Source organism: Colobus angolensis, unplaced genomic scaffold (assembly GCF_000951035.1).
Source record: "Colobus angolensis palliatus isolate OR3802 unplaced genomic scaffold, Cang.pa_1.0 Scaffold82, whole genome shotgun sequence".
Classification (NCBI taxonomy): domain Eukaryota; kingdom Metazoa; phylum Chordata; class Mammalia; order Primates; family Cercopithecidae; genus Colobus; species Colobus angolensis.
The window spans coordinates 767,001-784,003 of record NW_012122043.1 but is presented as its reverse complement, the minus strand read 5'-3'; the positions used below and the strand labels follow the sequence as shown (position 1 = coordinate 784,003).

The 17,003-nt window shown below is 43.4% G+C and overlaps 1 protein-coding gene across 2 annotated transcripts in view; it reads left to right on the top strand.

The window, feature by feature from the left end:
* SEPT2 (septin 2) overlaps positions 1-17,003 on the top strand; it is a 37,998-nt gene that overhangs the window by 13,424 nt on the left and 7,571 nt on the right. For both annotated transcript variants that reach the window (XM_011929550.1, XM_011929549.1), the window contains 6 exons: positions 7,732-7,818; positions 8,891-9,014; positions 10,276-10,410; positions 10,569-10,686; positions 14,911-15,012; positions 15,652-15,797. In XM_011929550.1, the coding sequence (XP_011784940.1) occupies positions 7,732-7,818; positions 8,891-9,014; positions 10,276-10,410; positions 10,569-10,686; positions 14,911-15,012; positions 15,652-15,797 (712 nt within the window). The remainder of the gene's footprint in view (positions 1-7,731; positions 7,819-8,890; positions 9,015-10,275; positions 10,411-10,568; positions 10,687-14,910; positions 15,013-15,651; positions 15,798-17,003) is intronic.

The following is a 17,003-nucleotide window of genomic DNA, read 5'->3' as shown; positions in this document are numbered from 1 at the left end:
ACCCACCTCGGCCTCCCAAAGTGCTGGGATTAATATAAGTCTTACACAAACTTCTTCACAAAATAGATGAGTAGGAAACACCTACCAGTCTATTTTATTAAGCCAGCATTATCCTGTTATAAATGACAAGAAAACTACAGACTAATACATGTTAGAAATGCTTGTTTCAACCGGGCACAGTGGCTCACGCCTGTAATCCCAGCACTTTGGGAGGCCGAGGCGGGCGGATCACGAGATCAGGAGATTGAGACCATCCTGGCTAACACAGTGAAACCCCATCTCTATTAAAAATATAAAAAATTAGCCGGGTGTGGTGGTGGTGGGCGCCTGTAGTCCCAGCTACTCGGGAGGCTGAGGCAGGAGAATGGTGTGAATGTGGGAGGTGGAGCTTGCAGTAAGCCGAGCTGGTGCCACTGCACTCCAGCCTGGGCGACAGAGCGAGACTCCGTCTCAGAAAAAAAAAGAAATGCTTGTTCCTCGGTGCCATAAGGCACTTGAACATAAATTCAGTTTCCTCAACAAGGCCATTTTTGCTTTGTACAGAATGGGTGCACTCGCCATCAGTTTTGTCAGGAGAGTACACCGAGCAAAGAGGATCATTTATAACCTGCTGCGTCTGCCTTACTGCTGTTTCCACTGGCTGGAACGGGACCTCACGTTCCTTCTTTGTCCTGATTGACTAGCAACTTAGAACTTTTTAAAAGAGGCAAAGGCAGAGAGGAGAACGAAGGAGGATTGTTGAGAAAGGTAAAATCACCTTCAAATAAGGAAGAGCAGCAGGCTATGCCCTAATGCTTGGACCACCATAAGCATGCCAGGGCAAATTTAGGCTAAATTGTGGGCGCTAAGAACATAAAGTATGTGGATTTCCTCATCACAGCTAGCAGATTATTTAAGAATGTTAGCACATGTCTTTGAATAAATTTTTGCTTCTAAGAGAAGTTACTGTTTATTCCTAATTAGATGAGAAGGAAAGTCTTTGAAGAAGAACCTCTACTTTTGACGTATACGTGAACTAGACATGGACATCTTAATTAAATCTTACCAAGTCCAGCAATATACCTAAATAAAAAGACAATGCACTTAGTTCTGCTATGATGCAACCTGTGTGCTTCTGAAACAATCCCCATACCATCCAACATGATGAATAAACACCACAGAGCTTATCAGAGCTTATGGAGAAGATAGGTACACAATACTCAGAACCTTCATCAGTGACACAATGGGAGAAAAGATAGGAACACAAGAGTTACACCAGTCCACATGTAAATGGCGGAAAAATAGTCACTACACCATATAAGCCCTGAGGTTTGGTTTGTGCAAGTGGACATCAGGAGGGTTGCAACTTGTGCCCTTCTGTGTAGCTGTGGAAGGAGGATTTTCTAAAGTTGGAAAGCCATAACACTAGGTGTAAATTGGGTGTGGCTCGTGACGGGCGGTGAAGAAAGACAGCTGATAGATATTTAGGGGCGTGTGTTGGGAATATCTCCAAGCGGTTTGATTCTGTTGGATGCAGAATTAAACACAGTTTTCTCTATTCACCTAGTTTCTCACCAGTGAGATCATATATAAGCAAATAGGAAATTTGTATTATGCTGCTATTGTTCCCTAATATGTCAATCCCATTGGAGCAAATTCTCATTTCCAAATTAGAACCAACTAAACAAATGGAGTTTATCTCAGGAATACATGGTGTAACATTCAAAGTCAGTGTCATTCACTGTAGTTATCAAGGAGGAAGATGATGTTAGCTGAAAAATGAATTGTAAAAATCCAGGACCCACTAAAGATAAGAAAGTAGGCTGGGTGTGGTGGCTCACACCTGTAATCCCAACACTTTGGGAGTCCAAGGCTGGCGGATCACCTGAGGTCAGGAGTTTAAGACCAGCCCCGCCAACATGGTAAAATTTCGTCTCTTTAGTACTTTTGTAAGGTACTGAAATCAGCCGGGCATGATGGTGGGTGCCTGTAATTTCAGCTACTCTGGAGGCTGAGGCAGGAGAATCACTTGAACCCGGGAGGGGGAGGTTTCAGTGAGCCGAGGTCATGCCATTGCACCCCAGCCTGCATGGCAGAGCGAGACTCCGTTTAAAAAAAAAAAAAAATCACGAGTATTAATGATTTACAGTACCACTTAACAGTCACAAAAAATATTGTTTAGGGATAAATTTAACAAAATGTGCAAGACCTATACACTGAAAACTACAAAACACTGCTGAGAGAAAACCTAAATAAGTTGTGTAAGATCTGCCCCATTTGTGGATTGGAACTGTTACGCCCTTTCTCCCCCAAATTGTCCCATATTTTCTCTGAGACAGTGTTGCTCTGTTACCCAGGCTAAAGTGCAATGGTATGATTTTGGCAACCTCCACCTCCCAGGTTCAAGTGATTTTCATTCCTCAACCTCCCCAAGTAGCTGGGATTACAGACACGCGCCACCACGCCCATCTGATTTTTGTATTTTTAGTAGAAATGGCATTTTGTCATGTTGGCCAGGCTGGTCTTGAACTCCTAGCCTGAAGTGATCCACCTGTCTCAGCCTCCTAGAGTGCAAGGATTACTACTGGTGTGAACCACGGTGTCCAGCCCCAATTTTCAGAAATAAAAATTAACAAGCTGATACTAAAGTTTAAATGTAAATGGAGAGGGCCTAGAACAGACAAAAACAGTTTAGAAAAAGAGCAAAGTTGGAGGATTACAGTCTCTCATTTCAAGATTTAACAGCAGTAATCAAGACAGTGTGGTGTAAACAAGACAGTGTGGTAGGGCAGATACGCAGATCTATTGAGCAGAACAAGACAGTGTGGTAGGGCAGATACGCAGATCTATTGAGCACAACAAGACAGTGTGGTAGGGCAGATACGCAGATCTATTGAGCAGAACAAGACAGTGTGGTAGGGTAGATACGCAGATCTATTGAGCAGAGCAGCAGCCAAGAGGTAGACCAATCAATATGATAAGTTCAATTTTTTTGTTTTGTGTTTTGAGAAAAAAGCCAAGTTGATTCAGTGGGGGCAAGGTTAGTCTTTTTGCATCTGTAACAACTAGATGGTTATGTGTGAAAAAATGAACTTCAGCTCTTCACACTGTATGTCAAAATTAACCTGAAATGATAGTTGATTTAAATGTAAAGCTCTAAAAATTCTACAAGAAAATGGGCAAAAAATTTTTTGACTTTGTAGTAAGCAGATTTCTTAGGACATGAAGAATAGAAATTATAAAAGTATTTGTGCATTATTAAAAGTTGGCCTTCTTCAAAAGACATCAGTAGGAAAATGGGAGGAACTGGAAGTATTCATAGCACCATATCTGACAAAGGATGTGTGTCCAGAATATGTAACAATCTTTACACATCAGTAAGACAAATGACCCACTTACAGAGAGGGGGCAAAAGATCTGAATGGACATTTCACTAAGGAAGATAAACAAATAGCCAGTAAACCCACGTAAAGATGTCCACATCTTTGGTCATCAGGGGACTATGCATTGAAACCACTACATGCCACCACACATCCACTAAAACGCAGGCACTCCAGGTGTCAGCAAGGATGTGAAACAACTGGAACTCATTAGCGTGTAAAAATGCCACAACCAGTATGGGAGCCAGTTTGGTGGTACTTTAACAGTTAAGACCCAGCAGTACCGCTTGTACGTGTTTACCCATAAGAAATGAAAACATGTCCATAACGACTTGTGTATGAATGTTCATAGCTGCTTTTCTCAAAATAGCCCCAAACTGGGGAGAGCAGAGGTATCTAGAGAGTGGGTTAACAAATTGTGGTGTAGCCATACAATGGAATATTGCCGAGCACTACAAAGAAACGAACTACTCATAGATGCAACAGCATGCGTCAGTCTCAGTGCTTTGTTGAGCAAAAGCAGCCAGACACAAAACAGGCCATGTTGTGTGATGCCATTCAAAAGTTTTAGAATAAGCAAAGCTGATACGTAGTGACAGAAAGTAGATTGGTGTTTGCCTGCAGTGGGTACTGGAGAGGGTAGACTTCACAGTTACACAAAGGAACTCTAGGGTTATGAAAATAATCTTTTATCTTGAGTGGAGTTTGGTTATCTGAGTATCTACTTTTGTCAAAACTGTACAGTTTAAATGGGTGTATTTTAGTATTTATAAATTGTGCCTCCATAAAGTGGGTTTAAAAGAAAACAGGTAGGGGGTTGAGGGTGAGTAGTGAAAAGTAGAACTAGAAAGCCACAAGAACCCTCAACTTTCAAATTGTTGTATTAATAGCTCAAGAAAACTGGTGGAAAACCCTAGCACACGTAATTGGTGAAAGAGACTATTGAAGAGGAAAGGCATAGTTTTTAAAATTGTGTCAGACTTCTAAAGAAGTAGGCAAGTTCACAAAATAACAGATCAAATGCAAATGAAAGACTACAGATGTTGGGGCAACAGTCTGCAAGGGATTCTAAAATCACAAATGACTTATTCAGCGACATCAAGCAAGGAAGCCAGGTTGCAGACTGTCCATGAGACAATTTAGTGACATATTGCTGTAGATTCTAGTCAGAGTGATAAATAATTATATTTCGTTACTCTTGGCCGGGTGCAGTGGCTCATGCCTGCAATCCCAGGACTTTGGGAGGCCGAGGCGAGTAGATCACGAGGTCAGGAGATGGGGACCATCCTGGCTAACACGGTGAAACCCCGTATCTACTAAAAAATACAAAAAATTAGCCCAGCGTGGTGGCGGGCGCCTGTAGTCCCAGCTACTCGGGAGGCTGAGGCAGGAGAACGGCGTAAACCCGGGAGGTGGAGCTTGCAGTGAGCCGAGATCGCGCCACTGCAGTCCAGCCTGGGCGACAGAGCGAGACTCCGTCTCAAAAAAAAAAAAAAAAAAGTTACTATCCTGGCTACATTTATAGGTGATGGTGGCTTAATTATATGAAAAGCATGTTTAAGAATAAAGCCTGTTGCCAAATATGTTGCCTAATAGAAATATAACGTAAAGATGTTTGTGTCTGAAAAAGAGGAAAGCAGGTTGTTACTGTGGTCGACTTTACGGGAGGGTTGGAGCGAGCACTTGAGCACTAACAGCTGAGTGTAATTCCCGGTGCTCACACGTTATAGGCGTTCCATCCTGAGGGCACAGGAGTCTGGGATGGGCAGGCCGGACCTTTCTGAGACCTCGTGAGCTGCCCGCTCCCACAGAGTCCAGCCTCACGCAGCTGTCAGGGCCGTCCTGCTCTTGCTTAGCTCTGGTGGGAGTTGTTTGAATGAGCAAAAAAGCCGATCACTTCGATGACTGCTGTTCAGGGGCCTCCCAAGAAAGGCCCTTGATGCATAGTGTTTGAGAAAGCAGTTTCATTTTCATGTTGGTTAAAAAATGTAAAATTTGAAGAGAAATTCCCTCAGATTTGAAAGCTACTTCCTAACATTCCTGGAATAGGCTGTTTTGCCATTGTATTTTTTTTAGCCTAGGTTTAAAAAAAAACTTCTAACTCAAGCCTAAAACTTGGGTGACAGATTTGCCTGATGGGATTTCAGAATAGTATTGTACAATGAAGCTTCACTTTCTCACCCCATATGTATGTTTCCTTCCATGGTTCCACTGTGCCTAGTACTGTTTTCTTTCTAATTAGGGAAAACATGCCATATTTTAAACTCTGAATACCTCCCATTCCAGTCTCTCTTGTCACTACTATTAGAGAAAAACTGTATTAATTCTGGCACTTTAAAAAATACTTCGTTACTTTTGTAACAAGTGAAACTTCTGGACCCAGTGCATTTGGCGTAGATTTGCAGGCCCAGATCTCTGTGTGTCTTGTTCTCTCATTTGCTGACACGTACGTGAAAGACGCCTGGCCAGAATGGAGATACTAAAGAAAGTGAGGCAGAGCAGAGCTGGGTGCCTGCGCTGCAGTGATTCAGCCCAAGTGCAGCCTCATGTTCTGAGTTCCTTAAGCAAACCATTTGTTGATGTTACTCAAAAGCTATTCCAAGTAAAATAATCACCTATACCCTTAAAATTAAGATCTATAATTTAGAAGTAGCCAGTGGGATATTCTAACTGCTTTTTAAAAAGCTGTCTCTGATGACTTTCTCAGCTGTTCCCCACAGCTGTTGCCACTCTAGTCAGAAAGGGATTTCACTGGTTGAGCCTCTCCCTGCTGGGCCACAGGGCTCCAGGGAGCAGGGACTTGGTTCCTTCTCGTTCTCTATCGTGTCTCTGCTCTAGACCTGTGCCAGACATGCAGAAAGGACTTAGCAATTATTGGTAAAATCTTCTTTAAGTGGGCAAAAATACAAAGGGGCACTGCACTGCAGTTTAGTAAAAGGATGACTTAATGGGATAATAGGCACTTAGTCAAATTTTTACAATCATTTTTAGGCATGTGCAACACATTGTTTTGTTCTTTTCATGTGTGAAAATTGCAGTTCACTTAAAATGCAGTCCTAATTTCGTATGTCTGCACATTTCGAAATCACTTTTTTGTTCTTGATTTTCCCAGAATTGTTTTTTTCTGTAAGGGGCAGGGTCTCACTCTGTACCCAGGCTGAAGTGCAGTGGCATGATCGTAACCTGCTGTAACCTCTAACTCCTGGGCTCAAGCAATCTTCCTGCGCTAGCCTCCCAAGTAGCTGGGATTCTAGTTACATGCCACCACACCTGGCTAAGATTTTGGAGTTTTTTACTTCGTTTGGTTTTTTTGGGAGATGGGGGTCTCACTTTTTTGCCCAGGTAGGGTCTTAAATTCTTAGCATCAAGTGATCCTCCAGCCTTGGTCTTCTAAAGTCCCGGAATTATAGGTGTGAACCACTGTGCCCAGCCAGAAATAATAATTTTTCAAAAGAGATGTGTACTCCTTCCTCAGGCTTTGCAGAACTTAACAGAGGGTGGTTTAAGGTGCCTAGGGGACAGTCCAGCACCAAGTGCTATGTAGTACCAACATCAGAAGCGCTTCTCCATGCAAAATTAAGACTTAGAAGCAGTGGAATTTGTGCTTCCTTCAAATGTAAAATTTAATTTTTGGTGTTTTGCATCTTTTTTGAAGTTAAATTTCAAATATTCAGAATATATGGTCACAGTAGTTGAGAGATTCTCACCTCTTTGAAAGCTTACGTGGACATGTGTCACTGAATTGGTCATGTGAACTCAGCAAAGTGAGCAGGAAAGTTGCCTGACGTATGGCAGTTGCCAGTGCTGGGAAACGGGGATGGATTTAAAGCAGGAAGAAGACGGTGGCAGAAGGGGGAGGTTGCAGAGTGAGGGTTCAAGAAGTAAGCCCACCAGACCACAGGCCCTGTCCTGCTCACCCGTTCCTGCAGCTCGGGAAGCACAAGTGTTCTTGACACTACAGGATAGATATGTTCAGTTTTCTGAAAATGTGGTAAGTTTAGTGACTAGCAGAACTGATCATTGAAAACCTGCTTTGCATTCTATTTGTCAAAAATAAAAACCAACCTCTAAAGTACATTCCTCACGTTTGTGAACAGTCATGTTTCTGATGATACGATGTTTAAGGTCTGCAGTCTCATAGACCTGGATTCAGTCTTGGCCCTGCTCCGGGTGGTACTCCGACCTTGGGCAAATCGGAGTTTCTTTGAGTACACTCAAAGATCACACTCCAAACATAGTGGTGCTATAGGCACTAAACACAGAGTGATGTTCATGAGGTGCTTAGCCCAGTCCAGGCCATGTGTAAACACTTAACAGATTGAATGGTATCATATGGATAAGGTCATGACAAGGTTTTTCTTTTTATTTAAAGGTGAATCAGGTCTAGGAAAATCGACTCTCATAAACAGCCTTTTCCTAACTGATCTCTACCCAGAAAGAGTCATACCTGGAGCTGCAGGTAAAAACATTCCTATGTTACTGCCAGTGTAATTCTACATGAAAGGTGCTGAAGACTGCCTAATGAATGTTTTATGTCTTCGCTCTGTGTTTTGTTTGTTCTTGTTCAACTTTGAACACAAGGAAAACACTTACGGGGCAGGTGCTGCACCGAGGTCCTTGGATTTGGGCTGTAGACTTTCTTTGACACGTATCCATGGATCTATCCTCTCTGAGTCTGTTTTGTCTGTAAAATATAATAAGTAGTTTCTGCCTATATTAAACAGTTGATGGATTAAGTGAGAATGTTGTACATCAAAAATGGTGTGTGACTAGAAGCTTGCTGGGATAGATGTTCTAATTCATCTACTGTTGGAAAGTTCCAGCACAGGACACCAGCATCCACAAATGCCTGTTGAATGAATTAGGCGCACACAGTGAGAACCCAGGACTGGGGCTGCTGCAAGAATATGTAGTCCTTTCAGGATATTTTTGAATTCAGTTTTTTTTTTTTTTTTTGAGATGGAGTTTCACATTTTTCGCCCAGGCTGGAGTGCAGTGGCCGGATCTCAGCTCACTGCAAGCTCCGCCTCCCGGGTTTACGCCATTCTCCTGCCTCAGCCTCCCGAGTAGCTGGGACTACAGGCACCAGCCACCTCACCCGGCTAGCTGTTTGTATTTTTTAGTAGAGACGGGGTGTCACCATGTTAGCGAGGATGGTCTTGAACTCCTGACCTCGTGATCCGCCCGTCTCGGCCTCCCAAAGTGCTGGGATTACAGGCTTGAGCCACCACGCCCGGCCTTGAATTCAGTTTTTAAATGAATTTGTAAATTCTTTTTCCCAGGAACAGAAATTATGATTTTTAATATTTGTGTTTTGAACCTTCCCCAGTAGCACAATAATCTTAGCTTTAACCTTCCCCTTTCTGACTCCTCTGGGATCATTTCTGCATAATCCCCATGGTAACTTTGGAGAACCTACCTCTGCAGAGAGGTAGTGGACTCTGAAGTCACTAGCTGTGAGAATGTTGTTAATGTGAGCTTTCCTCTTCGCATGCTGCTTATATTCCCTATTAAGTTTGTTTCTTTTCTAGAAAAAATTGAAAGAACTGTCCAGATTGAGGCTTCAACTGTTGAAATTGAAGAGCGAGGGGTGAAGCTACGCCTGACAGTGGTAGATACCCCTGGCTATGGTGACGCTATCAACTGCAGAGATTGGTATGCACCCGGGTGCCCAGGGATCTGCATTTGTTTATTTAATGTACTTAAATTGATAGATAGTGTTAATGAGTGATTAAGTTTGGGATCACTGTATATAATAAAACAGCTAGATAATTTAAAGTGTGTTAATGTTGACTTTTTAAATAAGGGATTTTATAGAGTAATTTTTCTCTGATACTGTAGTACGATTTGAGATCGCAAAGCCGGTCGTCCATAGACTGCTAGTGTAAATGAAACACCTGGATTTGAGCCGTGGCTGGTGAACGAAATACTGTAGTACATCCTTTCTATGTGGAAGGAAGTGAAACCTGTTAGAGAGTGGATTGAGTCGTAGTGTCTGTAAATGACTGCTCATTGGCATCATTTTCACAAATAAGGAAATCCAGAAGTAGAAGATAGAGCAGTCTGTCACCTGTACTGGGCAAAGAGTGCCACTTTCACTGTACAAACTCCCTCCTGGTTCTAATCCTGTCAACATAAAGCATCGGCTTGGCACCACTAGATGAAAAGGGGGAGGTTCTTTTGTTTTTCTTCTACATTTAGGAATTTCTCCCTTCTTACATGTGAAAGTGCTGTGCTGTTTCCCAGCTCAGATAAACCTGTTCTTGACCCATGTTCTCTACCATCCTGTTTCTCTGCCCCTCTTCACAGTCACGTTCCTGAAAAGAATTGGCAGCCCTGGCCAGGTGCAGTGGCTCACGCCTGTAATCCCAGCACTTTGGGAGGCTGGGGGGGGCGGGGGCGCTGGTCACAGAGTCAGGAGTTCAAGACCAGCCTGGCCAACATGGTGAAACCCTGTCTCTACTAAAAACACAAAAATTAGCCGGGCGTGGTGGCGTATGCCTATAATCCCAGCTACTCGGGAGGCTGAGGCAGGAGAATCACTTGAACCCTGGAAGCGGAGGTTGCAGTGAGCCGACATCACGCCACTGCACTCCAACCTGGGTGACAGAGCAAGACTCGGTTTCTCTAAAAAAAGAAACGCTTGGCAGCCCTGTCAACACTGGCCCTCTCTCAGGTGCATCAAAACCTATTCCATTCAAGCTTTTTTTGACTCCCAGCACTTCGGGGCAATTATGCTTGACATAGTTTCCAAAAACTTCCATTTGCCAAATTTAGGAGTCAGTCTTCTCTTCTCATCTTGAAAATGAATTATTAAATTGTATATATTTGGGCAGAGGCGCTTGTTTTCCCTTTGAAGTCAGGGCCCTCCTGTTTTGTACCCTATGATTATTGTTAATGTTTCTATTTCTCTCAGTTTTAAGACAATTATCTCCTATATTGATGAGCAGTTTGAGAGGTACCTGCATGACGAGAGCGGCTTGAACAGGCGGCACATCATTGATAATAGGGTGCATTGTTGCTTTTACTTTATTTCACCTTTTGGACATGGGTAAGTAATTGTTCACTGTGGAGAAATGCTTTACTCTATGGGTTTGTAACTTTTACCCAAACTCTGTATTTTAACATAAGAATTAAAATAATTTGAGAGAGAGAAGAGTTTTGTATGTATTTTTTTTAAATAAGTGACACTTCTAAAATTCATTTTAGACTTAAGCCCTTAGATGTGGCGTTTATGAAGGCAATACACAACAAGGTGAATATTGTGCCTGTCATTGCAAAAGCTGACACTCTCACCCTGAAGGAACGGGAGCGGCTAAAGAAAAGGGTGAGTGAGGCTGGCCTCCTGCTCTCCCTCAGGGTGCGACTAGGGGGCATGGGGATGAAGAAAGGAGGGTGTTAGCACACTCAGTCTGCTCAGGTGTCTGCTCAGGTGTCGGGAGGCAGGGCAGGAGAATTTTTCCTGCATTTTAATGGTGGTTTTCAAGGAGAACCTAATAGTTATAAATTTTAATTTTTGCCTTCATGAAGGTATCAAATTTCTATTCTTTAAATTCTCCTTGTATTTAAAATGCCCTCTATGAGTAGCAGTTGGTTACACACAAGTGCATTCCATAGGAGTTCAGTGACTCAAATACAGAAATGTGATCTCTTCATGAAGTTTGTTACTTTACCTAAATTCTTTACTGCAGATGACCTATACAAGGGTGTATCTAAGTAGACTGGTTCTCTGTTCTGTTTGGGAACATAGCAGTTGTCAGCCAGCAAACCGTCTCTCACCCCCCAGCAGCTCCTGTGGTGTGCCCGTTTCAGTGCCCTCTTCTGTGTATGTCTGTAAAGCCTCTTTATTGATTCTCTGCTATATATGTTTAAATCGCTTGCTTTTTTCTGATGATATGCTCCTTAAGAAAGTCCAAATAGTTTGTATATGCTAAACTCTAAAAATACAAATATGTAACTGAACATATTGGTATATGCATGTAATCCCAGTTGCTTGGGCAGGGTAGCGGGGTACAGCAGGGGGTTGAGGCAGGAGGATCACTTGAGCCCAGAAGTTGGAGGACTTCAGCAACATTGCAATACCCTGTCTCTTAAAAAAAAAAAAAAAGCCTTTTAATAAAAGAATTTCTAAGCCGGGCGTGGTGGCTCACGCCTGTAATCCCAGCACTTTGGGAAGCTGAGGCAGGCAGATCACCAGAGGTCAGGAGGTCGAGACCAGCCTGACCAACATGGCAAAACTCCACATCTCTAAAAAATTGCAAAAATTAGCCGGGCGTGGTGGTGGGCACCTGTGGTCCCAGCTACTTGGGAGGTTGAAGCAAAAGAATCGCTTCAACCCAGGAGGCAGAGGTTGTTTGCAGTCCAGCCTGGGTGACGGAGCAAGAATCCGTCTCAAGAAAAAAAAAAAAAAGAATTTCTTTAATTACCCACAGAAAGAACAACTGTTAAGTATATATCCTTCTAGAACATGGCTTATGTTTTTGGTTTTACAGAGTGAAATCACATAGTAATACTATTCTGCCATTTGATTTTTCTGTTTAAAAATATTTGGAAGCATCCTCATATATATACTATATCCTGATACTTACTGGATGCACAGCATTCCACTGTATGAATATACTCTATGTTGTCCAGTTTCCTGTTGGTGAATAATTGGCTTGCTTTTTATTTTGCTCTGGCCCCTTTTCTTCTTTGACCAAATGTACTATTTGTTTGCCCCTTGCTGTTTCTTTTTGCTAGTGATACCGTCTGTCTGAAACAGTCTTCCCTCAGATACCTGTGTGGGCAACTCCGTCACTGAGTCCAGCGCTACACACAAAATTTCACATCTCCATCCCCTGCTCTGCTGGTAGCACTCCCCCTACACTGCATAAAGTATTTCTCCAGTGTATTTGTTGGCTTCTCCTGACCGCTGACCCCGGGTCCTGAGATCAGGAATCTGCTTTGTTCACTTATGTATTAGCAGACTTCCGAATAATGTCTGGCACATAATAGGTTTGTTGCATAATTGTTGTAATGAACATTGGTGCACATCTATCTTTTCACAATTGTGGGAGCCAAACGAATTCTTAGTAGGAAATAAAATTTAAATAACATTTAAATTTTTGAAGGATGACTAAATTTGCTCTAAAGTAAGTTCTTAACAATTTACATTTCCAAAGCGTACTCTTCTCTCCACCCCCTAAAACTGTCCTGGTTATGTTGCCAGTTTTTGTAATATGTTTCCTATCTGAGAAACTGTATCTCATTTGAATTTGCATTTCCTTGCTTGCGGATGTGAGCGTCTGTCCTGGTGTTGATGCCATTGGTGTGTTCTCTCAGGTTGCAGGGGCTTGGCTCTTGCTTTTTTATTGATTTAACAGATACACTTCTTATTTTTAGATGTTGACTATCACGTTGCAGATGATTTCACCTGGTTTGACTTTCATGTTTTCACATTTTTTCTGGTGTTTTTTTCCAAAGCAGTTTTTAAGCAGCATGTAGTCATGTTTGGCAGCCTGTTCCTAAATTGTCTCAAGTGCCTGCCAGTTTTTTAGGAAGTATTTGAACCTTTGAAGAACCCCTGGAACCGTAGATGTTTTTATGCCAATAAATACTTTAGCAATTCCCACTTAGGGGAACTTTACCTTTTGTACTCTGCTACATTAAATTTCTTTGAGATAGAAATGGGGGTGGTGTCAGGGTTAGAATGCCCTAATCCTAATCTCTAATCCTGTATGCAAAACACTTAGTGCTTGATTACAACATCTGAGGTGAATCAAAATACTTCGAGCTTTTATCCCTTCCTTCTTGGGCCTCTTTAATCACTTCTCTTTCTCCAGTTTCTCCTTGATGCCTACCAGTTTGTTCATTCTGCTGTATCTGAAAGAACCTCTTGCCTCCTGCCAGCCTCTACTAGCCTCTTGCCTTCACCAGCCTTTCTTTTAGTCACTTACTGGTAGCTATTACCTGCCCTCCCCATGATCCTGTTCACTCAGGCTTCCTGTCATCCACCTGCAATTGCTCTCTCGTGGGCTTGGCCAACAGTTCAATTCTCAGATGTGGGCCCCACCCGTGGGGTTTGTGTGATTGGCAGTTCTACTCTTGAAACTTCCCTTCCTTGGCTGCTGAGCCACTGTGTTTGCTTTTCTCTCTGCTGCTTTTTACCACCTTCCTTCCTGATCCCTGGAAGTCAGTATTCCTTAATATTATTTTGATCACCTTATTTCTGTGGCTTCTGATTTGCCTTTCCAAGTATCCTATTTCTTGTTGTGAACCACATGTGCCCACAGGAGTCCTCTTTTGACCACTGAAGAACTCCTGTCCTTCCAACTTCCCTGTCTCTTTAAATGGTCCCACAATTCTTGAAATCTTCCAGACTGAGAAATGTGTACATTATTTTTTATTCATCACTTTCTGACTCCTCTCCTTACTTTTAAATAGCTTACTAAATGTTTCCGAACTCTTCTCTCCTCCAAAGTATAGGCTCCATCATTATGAGGCCAGCATAGGGCAAAAGATGGGGTTGGCGTGGATGGATAATAGACCAGGAGAGGGTCCGTGAGATGAGGACAAGTGAACAAGTTCATGCTTCTTATTGCTCAGTTTCTCCCATTTAGGAATAAGGATTTATGTAAAGACTGAAGGTTGAGTTACAGAATCAAGGATGTAGAGAGGAGGGCCTTTTCTGGAGTTCTGAATTAGTGCAGACATTGTGCTAAGACCAAATCTCTGATGATTCAAGCCCTTTTTAGGTCACATTAAGGCTTTCCATTCTTAAAACCAGAGAGCAAATCCAGTGCACAGTTTGAGGTCGGGATATTTTCTGTTCACGTTGCTTTTGTTCTTTCTTCCCTGGGTGGCTCGGATACTGGGGTGAGACGAAACAAAGCTGTGGCCTGCCTGGTGCCTGTTAAGAGTGCCCACCATCTAGTGGGCGTTTGAGTGCTAGGGTTTTAATTGATTGACTGATGAATGAACTTGTATTTCAACGTCAGCCCAATTCTTTATCCCCTCAAGCCCCGTCCCCCACACTAGGCCTGCTTGATAGGTCGGACTGTGGGATTTCGCTGCTGGCTGCTGGCTACCTGTTGAATGAAATACAAATCCCCAGGTCGCTAGTCTGGTGTTCATGGAACTCTCTACTTTGTAACTCCAATTTTTTTCTTTTTTTTGAGGCGGAGTCTCGCTCTGTCGCCCGGACTGGAGTGCAGTGGCCGGATCTCAGCTCACTGCAAGCTCCGCCTCCCGGGTTCATGCCATTCTCCTGCCTCAGCCTCCCCAGTAACTGGGACTACAGGCGCCCACTGCCACGCCTGGCTAATTTTGTGTATTTTTAGTAGAGACAGAGTTTCACCGTGTTAGCCAGGATGGTCTCGATCTCCTACCTTGTGATCCGCCCGCCTCGGATCCTGGCCGTGGTTTTATAAATTTATTTGACAGTAACTTGCATAATCAGTTTGATTATTGACATTTGGATGATTCCGATGTATTTCTTACACGATGAGTTAGAATTGGTTGTAATAACATAGGCAGTTTGCTAAAATTGATCCTGATTTTGTCATTCTCTCAGATTCTGGATGAAATTGAAGAACATAACATCAAAATCTATCACTTACCTGATGCAGAATCAGATGAAGATGAAGATTTTAAAGAGCAGACTAGACTTCTCAAGGTAAGAACTGGCTTCAAATGCACAACATAAATAACTCCTGTTTACCATTGTCCATGTTAAGATGAGAGCGATTGTCTGGGTATGTTGCTTTAAATATATTTTAAGGCCTCACGCAGTGGCTCATGCCTATAATCCCAGCAGTTTGAGAGGCCAAGGCAGATGGATCAGTTGAGGCCAGGAGTTCCAGACCATCCTGGCCAACATGGTGGTGAAATCTCATCCCCATCAAAAATACAAAAATTAGGTGGGTGTGGTGGTGCACACCTGTAGTCCCAGCTACGCAGGAGGCTGAGGCAGGAGAATCACTTGAACCCAGGAGGCAGAGGTTGCAGTGAGCTGAGATCGTGCCACTGTACTCCAGCCTGGCGACAGAGCAAGAGTCTGTCTCCCAAAAAAAAATATTGTACAGCTATCACCTAAAGCTTAGAAATTTTATTGTAGATTTAATTTGTTTTCATACAATTTGTCCCATGTGGAAAGTATCTGACAGTTCTCAAGAAAATGTTACATACCCCCAGCTTTCCAATTAAATTTTGTAGTCAGTAGCAATGTATTAAGTCTGTGCTGATGTTCTCGTGTTCCCAGTGAACTCTGGGGTTCCCTGTGTGGAGCCTGTCTAGTCTGTGTGTCTCTTTCTAGGCTAGCATCCCGTTCTCTGTGGTTGGCTCCAATCAGTTGATTGAAGCCAAAGGAAAGAAGGTCAGAGGCCGCCTCTACCCCTGGGGTGTTGTGGAGGTGGAGAACCCAGAGCACAACGACTTTCTGAAGCTGAGAACCATGCTCATGTAAGACATTTGGTGTGTTCCTTCTGGCAGAATTTGGCATGAAGAATATGGATTTTAAACGGGGTGTACACTTGACCTCCAAGGTAGTTGCAGCCAGCAGCTTCATTGCCGTCCTCAGTGTTTCTCACATTGTAGAAGTGCTGTGGGGCTGTTGCAGCTTGGTGCTGAGAACCCTCACCCAGGGGCCCTCTGTGGCACTACTAAACTAGCTCTTCTGCCTGTGGCCTGTAACCTGTAGTACCTTTCCTTCCTGCTAAGATCTTATATCTTTGTTGTTAAAAGGAGACTAGAGGCCGGGCGCGGTGGCTCAAGCCTGTAATCCCAGCACTTTGGGAGGCTGAGACGGGTGGATCACGAGGTCAGGAGATAGAGACCATCCTGAGCTACACGGTGAAACCCCGTCTCTACTAAAAAATACAAAAACTAGCCGGGCGAGATGGCGGGTGCCTGTAGTCCCAGCTACTCGGGAGGCTGAGGCAGGAGAATGGCGTAAACCCGGGAGGCGGAGCTTGCAGTGAGCCGAGATCGCGCCATTGCACTCCAGCCTGGGCGACAGAGCTAGACTCCGTCTCCAAAAAAGAAGGAGACTAGAACCTAAACTGGGGTCTGAGAGGTCCCTGATGCTAGTAAGGAAATGGTCAGACTGTGTAAAAGGAGACTAGAACCTAAACTGGGGTCTGAGAGGTCCCTGATGCCAGTAAGGAAATGGTCAGACTGTGTAGGCCCCTGGTCCACTGCTCCAGGCTGAGCCACACCTTGTGCCCTGCTCACCAGTCTGAGACTCATTGGATGGCCCTGGTTAGCTTTTTGTGTCTTCTATTTATTATTAATAACAATTACAGACCTGACTACAAAAATAGACGTTTTTTCCTTTAAAAATAAATTTCATGGCCAGGCATGGTGGCTCACGCCTGTAATTCCAACACTCTGGGAGACCGAGGCTGGCGGATCTCGAGGTCAGGAGTTCGAGACCAGCCTGACCGACATGGTGAAACCCCATCTCTACTAAAATTACAAAAACAAACAAACAAACAAAATGGGCATGGTGGTGCATGCCTGTAGTCCCAGCTACGCAGGAGGCTGAGGCAGGAGAATCACTTGAGGTTGGGAGTTTGAGATCAGCCTGGCCAACATGGTAACATCTCTACTAAAATTACAAAAACAATTAGCCAGGTGTAGTGGCACACGCCTGTAGTCCCAGCTACG